Genomic DNA, 18862 nt, shown 5'->3' with positions numbered 1-18862 from the left:
CAACTCGCACGTTGCGCAGGGCTAACTGAGAATGTAAACCAAAATTAACTAAACATTACATTATGGTTCATAGTTTATGATAATATAAAAAAATAGTCGATTTACAACTGATGCAAATAATAAATATATATCAAATATGTTAAAGCATGACTAATGAAACATAATTTTTTATAAATCATAAAATTATTCTTTTTTTATGATCTGTATTTATTAAATAAATATAATAAATAATTTCATTTGAAACAATTAATTATCATAGAATTAACGTCAGATTAGTTGATAGATTTATGTTTCATAATCATTTTGTCCATATCAAGGATGGAAAACTCATGACTCAGATTCGACTTGACAAAGCAGGGAGTCATGAGTTTATGTTGGGTATTCGGCCCACTCGGGAGTTTTACAACCTTAGACAAATAATGAAAAAAACAGATACATGCACATGCTTTTTATCTATTCTTCGGTCAGCGCACAAGCTTTGACTAGTTAGCACTCTTTCACCAAAATAATCGCACGTACACTTCATCCAAATGGTAAAAGTTAGAATGCGATTTGGTCAAGTCATTATAAACGAGGAAAATCGCATGCAAGGATCTCTTTCCCTTTTTGTCTATCTGTTTCGTTAAAACACAAAAACAGTTGAGTAAAATAATTCCGAGTATGAGTTTTGGGTTTTACTACTAATTATATTAACGTTTTTTAACCTCCCATAACTTAATGACATGGAAAGTAGCTAGTAGAACACTAGCTAAAAGCTAGCTAGCTAGTACGTGTGGTAAAGTATGAAAGCAGTACCAACTTGAAGTTTAGTACCGTTTAATCATAGAGCTATTCTAAAGTGATGTGATCGATGGAACTTGTCACGACACTATGACGTTTTTAAATTATAAACATTAAACTTATACATCATTAATATTCGTTAAAAAAGGTTTTAAAAAATTCCCCTAATTATCTAGCCAGGTCTAGTTCTCGTTGTAAATTAATTAGAGTTTTGCTAAACGAAACTTTTTCGTTTAGCAAAACTCTAATTAATTTGGTTGTATATTTACCATAAAATTCAGGGGTGAACTTTTAACATGAAAATGTATAATCTTTTTATGCACGTTAAGTGAGTCTTTGTTTAGCATTTTCTGATAATAACTTTAGGTGGTACGTTCATGGCAGTTTCTGATAAGCATATATGTCGTACAAAGCTTAATTTGAGATATGATATGATGTATACACGTTATGGAGACAATACACTATTTTAGCTTTATCATAATATTCTTGCTGTAAATTTGACAACAATGATAGAGATCCATAAATAAACCAGAAAAATTTATTGTTTGTTTAATAAATAAATACAAAAGTTTTGTGACTTTGTGTACAACTTGAAAAATTTCACATAAACTTATTTATGTATTTATACAATTATATTATATATTTATGTAAGAAATTAACTACCTAGTATATCTCCCAAAAAAACGGTTCATCGGCTCCGAGCCGAAAGCCGGCATCAATACCAGCCACCAGCTGCCACGATGAAGCCGTAAAGAAGCCATCACTTAGCTCAGTGTGGTGAAGGGAAAGATCAGGCAAGTTGAAAAATGTGTCGTCGTCGTCGTAACCAATTGTTTCTTGGCTAACTCCTGGCTCGGCTCCATCTTGGGTGTCTTGTGATAATAAAGTGGTTGATGAGTTAGAATGAGAAAACATGGCTTGGCTATCTAGCTCGGTTTGACCAGTTTCGTCATATGTCATGATTGCAGCCTTCATGGCAGCTTCTTGAATGTCTTTAGGGGATCTTGAAGCTGGTTGAGGAAGTAGATGGGCTAATTTAGGAAAATTGAGATAAGCCGATGAGCCTTTTATGGCTATAGCCGCTACATCATGGGCTCGAGCCGCCATTTCAGCCGTTGGAAATGTACCAAGCCAAATTCTTGATTTTTTTCTTGGCTCGCGGATTTCTGACACCCATTTGCCCCAACTTCTTTTTCTTACACCGCGATACGTGGGGTGCTCTTCAGTGTCATCAGAGCCACTACCATCCGTTTTTTTACTCAATTTTTTCCCTTCATTGCCATTGTTTCCCTTTCTAGCTCTATTTGAGCTATTTTGAGACTTGCATTCCTTGGAGCCACATGTCGTAAATTCGTTAGTCGGAGCGGAATTCGAGGTGGACAATGTCGAGGATTCGAGGGTGATAGAGGAGATGGAAGACGAGAATTGGTTGACATGGGTTGCATTCTCCATGTTGATTTGCTTGTGTTTAATTTAATGACGAAAGTGGTGTTGGTTCTATATAAACAAAAATGAGCACTCAAATGGTACATAAATTAGGAGAAAGGAAGAGTACCATAAAGTAGATGGAGGAGTGTGGGGATGGATTTATTCTTGCTTACATGGTCTGATTGGTTTTAAGAAAAGAAAAGAAAAGGTCTAAAATGAAAGATATTATGGGACCTTGACATTTAAAGATATCAATTACACTAAGTTTTTATACGTATACATGTACTATACAAACGTTTGCGTAATGTGACGGTGCGGTGAAGGTGACAACGAGTGGTGGTGGCGACAGTCATGAATGGTAGCGGTATGTGTCAGTATTAATATAAAAGTGATTGATGTAAAAGCTAGAAAATTACATAGTTATTTTAAAGCTTGAGTGATTTATGTTATAAATAATTTCATTAAAAGTATTATTGGTATCTTAAATAAAGAAATTTAAATTAATGAATTAAAGAAAATAGTATTTTGAGGTTGTTTGAGATTATCATGGTGTAAGTATTTATACATGTAGTTATACTAGCTTGATTATCATAGTGTTAGGGTGATGGCAACGTATGGATTAAAGGCGAGTGGTTCTCCCGACCACTCGTGGAACACCAGCGCCAACGTCGAACCACTCACGGGTGGTGAGTTTTGGGTGGAAGTTTCACTTGCGTGGAAGATGAGTGGAAGCCGATCGTTGGGAACTTTGTGACCGTTTCACAATTTTTATTTTTTTTATCCCCTTTTACCTATTTAAATACTCTTTTACCCATTCATTCATACACAAACATTTATATTCACATATTCATATTTACACACATTTATCCATTCATTCATCCATACATTTCACTTCAAAAATGACAAACAACAATGAAAATATGACTCTACGGGATGTAAAAATGTCGATGCAAATCTACCTAAATCACGACGACAGACACCAATCTCTAGTCAACAACGTCATTCAGAGCGTGTCTGAAAACAAGGCGGCTTACCAAGCCCAGATCAACCGATTAACAGCTCCCAATTGGGTTCTTAACCGCACCGAAAGTGACTATGTCGTGTATCTTCGTGAGAAGATGGATCGGCTGAATCAAGTTATTTATCAACTTACCACCGCGTCTACGACTTTGACATCCACGCTAGACCACGGGGTGTTCTGGCAAGGCAGTGTCGGTGATGGTGAGGATGTACCTTACTACTTTGACCCAGGGGAGGAGTACGGATCTCCTCAATCCGGCGACAGAGTAGGGTCTCCCGAGCCCTACCGCTACATTCACCGCAACGACGGTGACAGTACTGTGGACTATTCCGAGTGTTAGGTTTACGTATTTTATTATTTAATGTTTTATTGTGTTTTATTTAGTGTCATGTTATGTTTTTTTTAGTTTTGTGTAATGTTTTATTTAGAATTAAGTATTATGTAATGGTTTTATTAATGAAATTTTAGTTTTAAAAATAAAAATAAAATTGTAGTGAGTGGTTGTAATGCCAACAAAATTAGGTGAGTGGTAAGTGAGTGATGGATTTGAGGTGACATAATGTGATTGGTTGAAAGTGAGTGGTGACATCATCCTTATCAACTATTATAGTACACGCATAACGTAAGGGGTATATATATATATATTATTGAAAGTACGTGTTTAAAAAATTTATGATAGTGCTTATTATATGTAGTTTAATAATTGAAGAAATTAATATGATTGTCAAATATGTACCAAATGGAAACCTTTAAGTTATAAATAACTATATTATATATAACTATGTTACATACGAAAGTATTTATTAATTTTCTATAACCATGTTTTTATATAATTTTCATAACTAAAATCTTAAAGACAGAGGTTACAATAAATTAAGTTGGTAACTAAATGATATAGTTATAGAAATGCATAAATTTGACTAAATATTCCAGTAAAGTACAGATTAAGATATAAACTATGAACATTAACATTTGACATATGTTTGCTACCAAGTGAGATGTTGACTTAGGCTAATTAAATTTAAATAATAAGAGCATTTTATTTTATACATTTAAAAACTTAGAAAGTTTTGAAATTGAACAAAAGTGGTAAGTATTTATAAGTTTATAGATAAAGAAGAGTTTTACTAAAAAAATAAAATAAAAACTTATCCGCGGTAGTTTCTTTCATCCACGACATGTAACCTATAGTTTGGACGGACAAGTTTTTACAATTATTAGAAAGAATATATCAATTTTCAAAGATGCCAAGAAACTTGGTTTAATTTACATTATTGCATTAATAGTATTTGAGCCCGATTTGATTTGATTTGATTAATTATCTTTTATAATATAGGTTTTCTTATTTAAAAAGTTTATTTATTTTGTCTTATATATTTAGTTTATTAATTTATTGATATTTATAATGTCCACCATCACCTACATAGATGGCAATCCACCATTCACTTTTCATGTGGTTTTATGCATCTTTTTTATCTTTAACATTATTATTAGTAGTGGTAGGTCCAACAATATTTACTTTAATTGTGTTTGATTTTTGGAAAATGTGATTTATAATAGTATACTGTATCACATTATGAATTTTAGTATAATAATTTACAAAATGATGCCTGAGTATAAAATATGAAGCAATGTGCATTAAGTTATGTCGTGGTAACCTGTAAGTCCTAAATAGGTGAAAAAATCTAGTTGCACCATCCGATTCATGATGGGTTATATCACTTTATGGCCTAGATTTCTCGTGATACACTGATACCCCGCTACCATATGATTTTTGTGTATTTTTTCTGGGCTCAGATTAAAAATGCGTCAAAGTTTCTCATTTTTTATTGTACTCATCCATCTTTCAAATCTTCTATTGTTTGCGTTTATTTTTTATTTCTGACTATTGTATGAATCAACTCATCAAGTGACCAAAAATAACATGAAATGACCATATTACCCTAAACACCTTTTTTTTTTTGTTTTATTTTTATATTATAATTGATTACTCCATTCAACAAAAAATATTATTTCATTTAAAACATGAAATTGTAATTAAAGAGTTGTTGTACATAGGGCTGATATATACTTGGTTATTTTGGGATCAGAGATGTTAGATCTTGTTAAAGATTCAGTTGTTTTATCACCCAACGAAGAAATGGAAGAGGAGAGTGTCTAGCAAGTTCAAGTTAAGTATGGTAATGAATTGGTGTGTACAAATTATAGTGAGTCCTGGTTTTAAGAAGGAAGTTGAATTATAGAATTTAGTATGTGAAAACAAGCTTGAAGGTTTTGTCAACTACATTACTTTTTGTTAGAAAAAAAAAATCTTGTTTTTAAATTACTTTTTATCAAATAAAAGTTTTTAAAAGTTAAAAGAAGTCATTACGGGTAATATGGTCATCTTAAATCAATTATGCATACATTATTATGAAATCAAAAGATGAACGCAAACAATATGAGATTTGAAAAAAGGGACGCATACGATACAAAATGAGTGAAAGTTCAATCATTTTCAATCAATTAGCCATTTTTTTTTAAAGTTGAGAAGAATTAACTGCGAATGACGGGAGATCTAACATATAATATGGGATTAATCACGAGAAGACCAACGTACTTTCCCATTTGTATACGGTTTCCCATTATATTTTTTTATTGATAAGGTTTACCCACATACTTTTTTTTTTGTACACGGTTGACCCAAAGTTGGGAATTCATTTTGCAAAGACTCTCTAACGAGGTTACAGTTAAGACAATGTATGTTAGACCTCCCGTCAAACGCAGTTAATTCACAACTTTAAAAAAAAAATCTAAATATCATCTAGAATTCTGAAAAAGAAACTCACTCAAAAGTCAAACCCACTATATATGGAAATTAAATACATGTGATGTGGTCACCTCTGTATTCATTTTTGTTTATAAAGTAAATTGCAAATTCATTTTTACACAATTTTTTTTAATCACTCGACAAATTAAAAGCACAATTTTATTAAGCTTGAACTTAATGATATACTTCACTCTATTTTGACCCACGAAACGTACAATACCATCTTCCATCAGTCTTAGTACAATACCTAGCAATCCCCTCAAACATGAGCCATGTCCCATGTGCTTAACATTGGCTAAAACACATTAACGGAGAAAATGGTCATCCACTAGACCAATATGTTAGTAGGCCTAAGAAAGAATCTAAAGGGACATGGGCCAGGTTAGCAGTTGCAACTTTCAAATCACGAACCACATTGTGTATGCTTAACTGGTGTTTAAGGGTAAAGATACACTTAAATAAAAAAGGGGTTTAATCTTGTATGAGAAAATGGTATTGTGATTAATAGGGTAAAGATGAATTATATTGTACTTGTTGGCGGTTCCCTAATGTTGTGAAGGATTAACCTCACGCCACCAAGTATGATATGTAGGTCTTTGTGTGTGTATGTGTGCATTAGGGTTCTCATGGATCTCTTAGGGAGATATTTATAAGCCTGCCACGAAGGATCAAGAAGTTGGGCCTAACGGTAACTTAACGATGACGCTCGACATGTGACCGTTATCGTTGAACAGCTGTGTTAAGATCTTTGGTTAAAGGTACTAGTCCAAATCGTACGTACTGGTGTACGCTTTATATTGTATTGTTTGTCTGCAAATCGCACGTAGGGTTCGGATCCTACTAGTCGTTTTATCGGGCATTTAGGCTCCAAACCTCATGATTAAGCTGGAGGGTTCGGAGGATTAAGGATGGTACATCATCAACTGGTATCTCGATCAATAGAACTTAGTGACTAAAATCCCATCACCTCATTCTATTGAAAATCAAATGAGCTAAAAAACCTCATTCAACAATACTCTAAACACATAAAGATAGATTTAGTCGCTACTCATCATACAAGCACTGATTTATATATCTATGTTACTATAGTATATAATTGTATAGAGTAATATTATAAGTTTGGCCCGTTAGCTCTATTGTAATAGTCCATCATAGCCTATAATGTAATTGTATATATTCTCCTTAATGTAACATTATGATTGATTGAAGGAAAATAGTATTCTACATGGTATCAGCGATTTAACAAATCCCAAATCCTGGACCTTTCTCTTTTCTCCCATCGATATCCACTAAATTTTGTTTAGGGTTATGCACTTTTTTTCTTCCCTTCGTAGCCGACATCTCTTCTTTTCTTTTTCTTTTTTTGTTGGCTTGTGTCTTTGATCTCCCTTCAACAAATATCACAGGCACCATATTATATCTATATCTTTTCGTTCAATCCCATATTACAATAGTCACCATATAAATTAAGTTTTGCTGTTCAAAACAGAAAGAAAAAATATCTGAATAAATGAAGTGTTGATTGTGAGGCCAGAATCTACGATGTACTATTCAAACTCCTCACTAGTAGGCTATTAGCGCATGTCTTAATTGAATTTTTTAACTTGCGGAGAAAAAGTTAATATATTATGCGAATTTTTATATTCAAGTGATGATTCAGACGGCCAAAGTTACTTTTAAATTTGATTTTGATGTGGACTACTAAATCTCGTATTAATATCAATATCAATACCAAATATTTTAAAATTGACTAATTGACTATTAAACTAATAATAATGATTAAGACTAATAAGCATGACATGGCTATTGATATACTAACTTTGATTAAGATTGTCTAACATGTCTATACATATCACATGAAAATATAGTAACTTGTAATAAAATGAAATGATCACAATAATAAAAATCAAATGTGCCGATCGATGAACTTTAGATGTCAATTAACTTTAGACGCATGTCAACTAAAGAAAAAATTAACAATTATAGCTATTAAAACAGATAGATTTTGCTTTGATCATCTTCCGTGGAGAGGAAAACACTACCACAAACCAAACCAAACGTTTTTAATACATACATAAAAAAAAACCTTAAAAACAGTCGATGTTAAGATTTCTTTATAAAAGTACATAAAAAAATCTATGTCTGAAATTGAAAATGTTCAAGCTTTATAGTCAAACTCATAATAATGAACTAAACTAAAAATGATATAATTGGTCGGATCCATTTTTAATATAAACAACCTTAATGCATGATACATGTGAACTTTTTCTTTAAAGCCACATGATAAATGGGAACTACTTTTTACTTGATATGTATAGACAGATAGTGATAAATATATTTATTATGCATATAAATATATGCATATAAATACAAAATATCAAATCATAACTTCTTAAAGTATGCTTTTTGACCTGACCTTACCAACACTACAACCTTATACTAGTGCTGCTGTTAATATGCATTATGATATACTCACTATATCGTAAACAAATGTCTTTTGGGCCAATATAGAGTGGCAAACAAGATCAAGTATTCTGGCTGAAAAAATCATTGATTAATAAAATTGGGCTTCGTGGAAATTTGGTCTCTCAAGCCCATATATATTGGACTTTGAGAACATTTCATATATTTTTATTGTTATTTATCATTATGGACTATGAGTCTATGATCATAGTCTTATACAAAGATAAGTAGTTTTAATTATCCAAAACAAAACCTAATCAAGTGACTAAACAGTAACGTGTAATTAATAATCGTCGTAGTTCATAGGTTAAAAATGCAGATTAGCTTAAGTTGCATAAGGATCCTACCTTAACTAACTTTCTAAACAAGCAAGGTACCAAAAGATTTAAGAAACTAGAACTTGTCCACAATGCAAAGAGCAACAACAAACTAAAAGTAATAGAACCAAAGCTGATTAACACAAATCACCACTCTGTTGGGCTAGGAAGCGGGTCGAGATTATCAAACATATCCACTGGAAAATCATCAATGAACGTATCGGGACCCATCATCAACGGATCGTCCTTCTCATCCTTTCCACATCTCCCACCAATTTCCCCTTAAAAATTAATAATACAAACAGTACTTATGTAAAAAAATAAATGTAGCAAGACTTTTTATAAGATATGTTATTGCAGGTATGTATGCATATATACCTGGAAACATGTAAGGGAATTGGGCCATCTCAGGTGCATCACCATGTCCAAAAACCGCATAGAAATTGGGGTCGCCGAGTTGGGTGAAAATGTCTTGGCTATCAAGAGGTGGTGGCGGTGGAACATAAGGGAACTCGTGTAGTGGAAGTGGCGGTAGTGGCTGGTTACATGAGTTTTCTTCAATGGGGATGGTGATATAGTCAAGTTGGCACAATGGTTGGGTGTAATCATAGGTGAACAAGCCAGTTGTGGTGATTGTGGTTGTGGCTGTGACCGTGGGGTTCATAAGTTCCGGTAGTGGCACCATTTTGATTGGCGGTTCACAGTAAGACGATGAACAAGATAACGTCTTTGGTGATGTCACTGATGATTCTCCATCTGTTGAAGAACTTCGTTTCGGGGCCTGCAATTGCATAAACATAAACTTATAATAAGTGAATAGTAGATCGTCTTGTTTTGACTTTTAAGGTCAAACATGTATCTGTTATTTGCTTTTAGATTACACTAAGGTTTAAGCTTTTAATGAAGATTTGATTACCCATATCAGGTTCATAAATTTTTCTTTACAAATAAAGTTGATAGATGTAAATGGCAAACAAATTCAAATAAATTTCGCTTTCAAATCTTATGGGCATTGACTTCCAAAGTCAAACTATGCAGTATAACTAAAAATGGAATTAATTTTTACCTCAAAGGCAGGAACTTTATGAAGGGCAGGGGATTGGCGGATCGATTTCTGGGACCTCAGTGGCGGCGGCGGTGGTGGCGACCTAAGAACTCGAGCCAATCTCTTCTGTCTGCTACTCCAGAAATTCTTGACATCATTATCTGTTCTGCCAGGCAAATACGTGGCGATTCTTGCCCATTTGTTTCCAAACTCTGCCTGGAGTTCTATCACTACTCTCTCTTCATCTGCAGAAAACTTCACACCACTGATAACACACCCACATACAGAAATTAGATTATATTTACATCATCAAATTTAATACTTCAAAATCATAAATTTAAAAAAAAAAAAAAAAAAGTGCATATCACACAATGGAAAAAGATCTTAAAGTTGTTCAGTATAAACAAATAGATACAAAAAGTAGAAATTAAACAGAAATGCATCAAAGTTTAACATCAAATCAGTAAATAAAGTTCAGATAATCCTAATGTAATCAAGTCAAAAACTTTATTTATATACAGCACTAAAATTATATATATATATGTGTGTGTGTGTGTGCAGAAACATGAAAAACTGCAAGTGCAAAATTCTGAACATAAGAAACAATCAAACACGAAATGAACCCCATTAGAAATTTCAACAAAAATGAATAAAAAAAGAAATCAAATTTACACAAAACCCGTTTCAAATCAAGTCAAATTCATTTCTCAAAAAAAAAAAAAAAAAGTTTTTCAATAATAAAACTTCTCGATTTCTTCATAACCCCATTTTCTGCAAAAAACTTACAAACACTTTTCCAAAATTACACCCTAAAATCAGTCTAACAAACATTAATTCAAACAGTTGGTAAGCATTATTGCAAGAATATATATATATATATACACAGAGATAGATACATACTTTTTGAGATTGGGACGAAGTTTGTTGACCCAACGAAGACGACACGATTTGCCGGTTCGTTGAAGAAGACCTTTGGATCGAATGGAGCTCCAGTCTTTCGGACCGTATTTCTTCACGTGTTTGATTAAAACTTCATCTTCTTCCGCTTTCCATGGCCCTTTTTTGATCTCTCCATTTGCATCTTCTTCGTAAATTCTTCTCATTTCCATCAACTGAAATAAATTCTGGATTTTTTTCGCTTTGTATCTATATATATATATATATCTGTAAGTATAGGTTTTATGGAAATGGAATTTAGTGAGTGTGTTTGTGTTATTTGGAATATATGAGAGTGTAAGGTGACGGTTAAGACGGTTATTGCCCCATGTATTCCCCCTTTTTTCTCAATTTTGAAAAACATGGGTCGGATTTTATAGTATTGGTCCCTCACATTTTAACTAAGTGGATTTTTGGTCCCTTAGAATTATCTTGGAACTCAAGTTTATATATAGAAAAGTAAAATAAGTATTGTAACTTATACGAGTTAGACTTGTGAAATACATAGATATAATCTCTTTATATAATTACAGAGAATAAATTTAGGTTTAGATGAAACACTATTTGTTAATTGATAAATAAGATTTTTTGTTTACGTGTTATTTTATCTTATATTTGATTTTTCTTTTTCTTTTTTGTTGTAACATCATTTGATTTGATTTATATCATGTGTATCGTCATGCTGTAATTAATTATTAACTGTTAATTAATTTTGGAAAATAAAAGTTTAACTATTTATTTAAATTTAAAATTTTTTATATAACTAAAGAGGATATTTTGCTCTTAATTAACATATAAAGTTAATTGTCATATTAGATTTTTGATTATTTGTTATTTTATCGCAATATTTATTCTATTTTTATGTCATTTATATAGTTATGTCGTACTCATTAGTCGAACTCATAAGTTAATTAGTGACATATTTTGCCATTCCATATTAATATAAAAATTTTAAAAAAACTTATTTGGTGTAAACTTATTTTCAAGTTATTGGGAAATCAACTTGATTTTTTAACATTAATATATCAATTTCTTTTTTTTAAATTATAGTATATAAGGTATAACTAAAGAAGGATAATTTAGCCTAATGTGGCATTCCTTATCTTTTGCCAAGTAAGATTTTATATTACGTGATGCTTTGTTGTTTAAACAAAACTTTTTAAGTTATATATATGTTGTTACATGTATACTTTAAAATTCAAAAATATTTAGTAATGATTCTACTATAACATTTTCTAACTTTTTATTTAATTATAGTCTTTAATAATGGTTTATAAGTATTAAAAATAATATATATTATCTATTTACTATAATATTACTTCTTAATTATTATAATATCACCGTTCAACGTAATCTAGTGTTGTAATATGAAGTTTAAATAAAACATTAACCTACTGTTTATAATTAATTGGTTTTTAATTATATTTTCTGAAAATATAAATAAATGGAAAAAAAATAAAAAATGTTTAGCAACATCTATGTTATCCACATATATATGATTAGAGGGAATTACATTCCATAAACAAAAATTTAGTTTTTCTTACGTGTAAGAAATTGAAATTCACTACAAACATGACGCAAAATTTTGAATTTTTTTGAAAAATCAATATAAAAAATATCTAGACGTACGTGATACTAATCTATACTATATAATAAAACAAATCATTTTTTTTTCCTTAAACTTTTTGCGTTTGAAAAACCAAAAATACTCTTCTCTTTTATTCACTAATTTAAACATCTCCATCTAATATACCTATAACACCATTAAAAAAATAACTCACAGTATATATCCCTTAACACTTAAAATAACTACAATACCACCTTTAACATCAATTACTTTTACATTAATTCACCACCATCGTCGCCGCCCCATCACCGTCCCCACTACCGTTCTCACTGCCGCTCCCATCACCGTCACCACCACCACTTCCGCCATCACTACCCCACCGCTGTTGCATTGTGCGAGCATAAATCTAGTGTTTAAAAAAATAAACGAGCCAAATATTCAATTACTTAAAAGAAGAAAGTACTTAATGCAATAAAAGAAAAAATAACATATACACAGAATCGGAGTAGAAACAATTTCGTGCAAGTTGTTAGTTATAAAGACTCTTGTAATTGGTCAATGAATTGAGATAACCAAAAGTTTGGAATTTCAAACACTACATTTTGTGAAATAAGTTTTGTTAAATAAGTTTCATTTAACACTACATTTTTCCTTCAGCATTAGTTCGATGGTTGAAAAACCATTCCTCATACATGAGGTCTTGTGTTCAAGCCTTGGGTAAGACATAAGGAAGTCTCTTTATAAGGGTTTGACTTGAGTTTACCTAGGTTCAAGTCTGAAGGGGCAGGGTTTACTCCTATTAATCGTCGTGCCTTCGGGCAGATTAGTAGGGTGTTTTCCCCCATCGGGTATTTGAAATAGGCATTTCTACTTCGAGGGAGCTCTCTAGCGCGGATCCAGTTAAAACAATGTATGCTAGACCCCTCGCAGTCGAATCGCGACACGAGATTTTCGGAGAAATTCAACTTTCAAAAAAAAAATTAGTTTCATTTAAGAATAACAGAACTTAATACTAGATTCTTGGACTTTGCTAGTGTTTTAATTGCCGACAACGCTTGATATTTCAAGCCCACATTGTAGCTCCATTTAAAAAAAAAAACACCACAAAAACGAAACCGAGTGAATAAAAGTTGAATGTCTCTGCACTCAAACTATGTGGCCACTAGCTGTCACTTTCTATGAGTAATTTGAGTTCGAATCTTGCCAGAAACAAAATTGAATTTAAGTGGTTGAATTACTTTAATACTATCCTTGCTGGAAGTTACGTGGATACCAATTCAGTACATGGGATCGAACGGTTTGTATCAATCTACCGTACCAACAATACCTAATGATGCTTTTTAAGGAATTCTATAATATACGAAAACAATTCATCAGTCATCACTACTTAAAGTTTCCTTTTTCAATTATAATCGAAAGGGTTGATTTTACTCCATTGCAGTTTTTCATACATATGAGAGTTGAGTAAATTTCTTTTTTAACAATAACATCTTCATCTTTTAAAAAGATCTAATTACGTAAGCTAGAGATGTTACATAAAATTCATCATATTACCATAAACTTTAAATTGTTTTTTCATGTTTATACATCAAATACATTATGAAAATGATTACTGCACAGAAAGAAAATATGTGTTTGCTAATTAGATCTTCGAGAGCTATAGTTAACAATAAAATACTATACATTACTGTAAATTTAATCTTTTAAGAACAATTATTCATCTATTCTTATGTACTATCTTTGTCGCATTTTAAATGTCTGAGTTTGATATTCAAAGTCTTTCTCATCTAATTTTGACGGTAAGTATTTTAATATGTACAATATATTAGTTGAAAAGGTTATATCAATGGAAAAATACATTTAAAACCTATTTCATTAATATATTTTATATCAAGTTTTATATAAGAGCCTACAAATGAATCTTAAAGATTAATAAAATTCAAAAATATATTGTAAAATTGTTCAAATTTGATAAAATTTAAAAATATATAATAATAAAAGCGTTCAAAGTTAGGGGACTTATTACGTAAATATTCACAATTTAATCGTTCAGTGAAGTATACGTGGCCTCTTGATTTAAGGAATTTTTACATAGACGTGGGGCTTTATACACACGACTATTCCACACATGTCTTGAGTGTTGACTCTACTCATCCATAACAAAAAAAAATTGCTAAGTTGTGCGCAATTAAAAATGTGTATAAATAGTCTACACTAAAAAGTGTGAAAAAAGTTACAAGTTTCACATTTAAAAGTGCCAAGAAAATTTTTACACACTAATAAGTGTAAAAAATATTAGATTTGTACGCACTTTTAAATGTAAAGATTATTTCTTCGCGAGTGATTTCTACGCACTATAAAAATCATTTCTTTGCGGGTGATTTTTACAGAAGTGCAAAGAAATCGCCCGCGAAGAAATGATCTTGACACTTATAAGTGCATAATATTTAAAACTTGTACAAGTGTAAACATTTTTTTTCACACTTTTAAATGTGAAACTTTTAAATTTGTACGCACTTATTGATGTATACATTTTGTACACATTTATAAGTGTGAACGATCTAATAATATTTTATGCACTTTTCAAAATTACGTAAAATAAAGTATATAGAATTGAGTGATGTGTTGTAGTGACATTATTTATTTGGTGAGGCAGGAGGTGATTTGTGGTTTTTTTCTGTCAATGATTTTATTTTACAAAGAAAATCTTTTTCTTTGGAAGTCAAAACTCAAAAGAATCTCTCTGTCATCTCTGATATCCCCGGCCTAAAACCTTCTAATCCTTTAAATCACTATCCCACAGCTCTGTTTCACGTGCTCCTTTAAAGTGACGGAGCCAAAATATCTTTTTGTAAAGAGACAAATTTAAGAATCGTTTATTATATTTATTAGATTCATTTTCAGGGGAATTTTTTTTTATATAAAAAATGGGCCCTGACCCGTAAGTAGAAAAAATGGACTCTTAAAAGAATTTTGTTAACGACGAGTTTAGTCTATTTATCAACGATCAGTGTTGAGAAGACCGCGTTTAACACTGGTGGGTGCCAGTTATGGAAATATTTATCTTTTACATGAACATTGGTCTTTGCAGTTTTCAATCAATGATGTACAATTTAGCATGTACATATATTTTCTACATGACTATTGTGATGACTATTATATTAATAATTTAAAACAAATAACATTTTCACATACAGATATACTAGATTCATGTATAATACGTTTACCTAAACAGAGAAAACACATTCTTCATTAGCCCTACAACTTCACCCCTCAAGTAATCTTTAACTTAAGGGAACCTCCACCCTTTTTCAAATTCTCTCTTTCAACTCTATTAAAAATTAAAACAACTCAAGATTTTTACTCCACCAATAAAGAATTTATCTAAAAAATAATGCTTTCAACATAAGTAACGTACTTTCAAAAAATAAACTTATGACAACGACGGTGACATTTGTTGTATTTTCTATTTATTTATTTCATATATACCTCTAAAAATTATATTTTACTAAATTGGAATGGGGCAGTTCCCCTACTTTCCCAATTGTAGAACCGTCCCTGTTCCTTGGGCCCACAAATCACCTCTTTCCTTACCTATAAGACCTATCACCTATGTAGTCAGTCTCCTCTCCTACCCTTTTTATGAGTTTATACCTCACTCCACGGCCCAAACTAAAACCGCATCAGCTTTAGAAGAGCCCATTACCTCCCTCTCTGATAGCCCACCCCTTTTGAGCCCAACAAAAATCTTTCAATACCCCTCTTAAAATCAACCGAACCCAATAACCATAATGATAGCCTAACTGATCTCACCACTATCTTTACTACCATATAAAAAGAGAAGATTGCGACAGTAGCCAAACTTCGTTGCAATTGTACTAAAATAGCTAAGTTTTTTTGAATTATCATAAAATAGCCATATAAATCGTAATAATTTATCAAAATCACTACGAGATCTTTAAAATCACTACAAAATTTTGCAAAATCGCAATGAGAATTTGCAAAATCGCTACGAGATCTTCAAAATCGCTACGAGTGCAAAATCGCAATATATAGACTCTGAACTTTTTTTTCTTTTTTGCAAAATCGCAATTGCGATTATTGAGATTTTAATTTTTTTTAAACATACTAATTTATTACATAGTCTAAGAATACAAAGTTTTGATTTTCAGAATCTTGTAACGATTTCGCAGAATCTCGTAGCGATTTTGACAGATTATTGCGATATATATGGCTATTTTGTGATAATTCGAAATTTGGTACAATCGCAACGAAATTTGCATATTGTCGCGATTTTCTCATATAAAAATTCTCCAACCCTTATATTTAAAATTAGTTTAAAAAAATTAGAAATAACCTAATTGCCTTTAATAAACCTATTTTTTGGAAAAAGTTATTAGAAGTAAATCTAATTTACTCTTATTAAACCAATCTACACCCTAAATTCTTATCTAACTAATTTACACATTAAACCCTTGTTTTTTAAAATATCCCAAATACCACATTTACATTAATTACAAATCCTTCGATCAGCTCTTCCCAGGTCCAAAAAACTTGTGTAAACAAATACAAAAATCTAAATTTAACCAGAAAATTTAATATGGTTCCCTAAAGATTATCAATTCATTGAATGGAATCACTTAATTTTCCACCCCCACCCTTTCACCCTTTCTAAGCTTCTCTCAATGCCTCTTGTGATCATTCTCTCCTTTTCATCCTTTCTTATCTCATTAACTAACACTACATCAAATATATGTAGATGCATGGGCCGGCTCAGTGGATGTGAAGGGGTGCCATCGAGTCAGACCCATTCTTTCCGAGGGCTCACTACCTCCAAGTGGTAGTGATGATTCCGCCTGCCGGAGACCATGATGGTAGAAAGAAACAATCATTAAAGATTGAGATTGAATCTAGTTTTTGATACGTGTAACAAATTGAAATTTTGATACAACCGGATGCAAAATTTTGACTTATTTTAAAAAATTGATATAAAAAATATCTAGATGTACGTGACACTAATAAATGAGCCAAATGTTCAATTAGTTAAAGAAGGGCCAATGAAAGAAAAGAAAAAAAACATATATACACAAAATCGAGGTAGAACAATCTATATATATATAAAAGGCTATCAGAAAATATATATATAAAAGGTTATCAGAAAGCGCTCACGTGGCGCTCTCTGAGCCCGCCACGTTAGCATTTTCTACTTGGAATCACCATATCGATCCTAGAGACATGTCAGCATCCACGTAGTAACCTATTTTGCTTAGTCAGCTACTACATAAGTATTTTAGAGTTATAGTCCTATTTTATGAAAATTTTCGATCCTAAAGACATGTCAGCATCCACGTAGTAACTTATTTTGCTTAGTCAGCTACCACATAAGTATTTTAGAGTTATAGTCATAGGAGTAGAACCCACAACATCCAAGTTGGGAGGTAGGCTTATTTGCCATTTGAACCAAATGATGTTTTGTTTATTTTTTGAGATTCATAATTAATAAACAACCTTAACTCCTGTAATGCCCTATGAAATTAATAAATAGTGTTTGGATCCACACGTAAATAATTTTACTCTTATTTTATGAAATAATAACTCACAATGAATATAATCCATAGGTTTTTATATTTATATAATACTTGTTAGCTTTTATTAAAAATGATAGTTGAGAATCTTTTTCCGTTAATACAAATAAAAAATATAATTGATAGTTTAATTATGATTTGTGTATCATAACTACTAGAAAACTGTTTACACTTAATAACTACTATAAAACTATAAGATTGTTAATTTTAAAACTTTTTAAGCCTTGATTGCTCGACACACCATTCATCGTTTTAGTTTTACTATTTCAAAACTCATTTGTATGTGATGAATTTATTCATAATTTTCTATTTACACGATTGTGCATATAATGAGATATATACATACTTCATTGATCATTGAATATTTAACTTTAATATTAATTCATCGTATTCTTAGCTTACAAGCGTTAACAGTAGCACTAAGTTTTTTTTTTATTAGTATCTAATATTATTTTGTCAAAAGGAGAGGAATAACCTAGCATTCAACTTATTTCGTCGAATAGAAAAAATACCTTTTCGTATTCAAAGAAACCAATTCCCGAATCTGTTTGTTTTGCAATGACTATTTGACAAAAGTCTAGGATAGAGTTTGCCCAAATTGGATTTTACTTCAGGAATCTCATCTTTAGTTATAGTCAGTTTTATAATGTCGTTTCAATAATAAAAAAAAAATGCAAGAACTGAATATTTTGATTTTTGACAATAATGACAAAACTACAAATTCCCCGAAAATATGTTATTTTCAAGGATGTTTTTTATCTATAATTTATTTTATATATATATTTTTTTAATTTAAATTAACTAAGCAACATTTTCTTTGTAATAAATATTAAGTACCTTCCTTATATTGGTTACTCATCATGAAATCCAAAATTTATACTTTAAGTTTTTTAATTGTATACTTTATGAGT

At 31.2% G+C, this 18862-nt stretch overlaps 2 protein-coding genes across 2 annotated transcripts; both read right to left on the bottom strand.

The window, feature by feature from the left end:
- Positions 1 to 1303: 1303 nt before the first annotated feature.
- On the bottom strand, positions 1304 to 2380 carry LOC122598090 (ethylene-responsive transcription factor ERF034-like). The gene has a single exon (XM_043770697.1). The coding sequence runs from the start codon at positions 2230 to 2232 to the stop codon at positions 1444 to 1446; it is 789 nt and encodes a 262-aa protein (XP_043626632.1). The 5' UTR covers positions 2233 to 2380; the 3' UTR covers positions 1304 to 1443.
- A 6576-nt stretch (positions 2381 to 8956) lies between these two features.
- LOC122597174 (transcription factor DUO1) lies at positions 8957 to 12757 on the bottom strand. Its single transcript, XM_043769804.1, has 5 exons — positions 12676 to 12757; positions 10764 to 11145; positions 9885 to 10128; positions 9197 to 9599; positions 8957 to 9099 (listed from the first exon to the last, which is right to left on the bottom strand). Exons 1-5 carry the CDS (start codon positions 12755 to 12757, stop codon positions 8966 to 8968), a joined length of 1245 nt encoding a protein of 414 aa, XP_043625739.1. The 3' UTR covers positions 8957 to 8965.
- Between the last annotated feature and the right edge of the window lie 6105 nt (positions 12758 to 18862).

The sequence above is a fragment of the Erigeron canadensis genome, chromosome 4 (genome assembly GCF_010389155.1).
Source record: "Erigeron canadensis isolate Cc75 chromosome 4, C_canadensis_v1, whole genome shotgun sequence".
NCBI lineage: Eukaryota > Viridiplantae > Streptophyta > Magnoliopsida > Asterales > Asteraceae > Erigeron > Erigeron canadensis.
The sequence above is the reverse complement of the archived record's forward strand: the minus strand, read 5'-3'. Positions and strand labels throughout refer to the sequence as shown.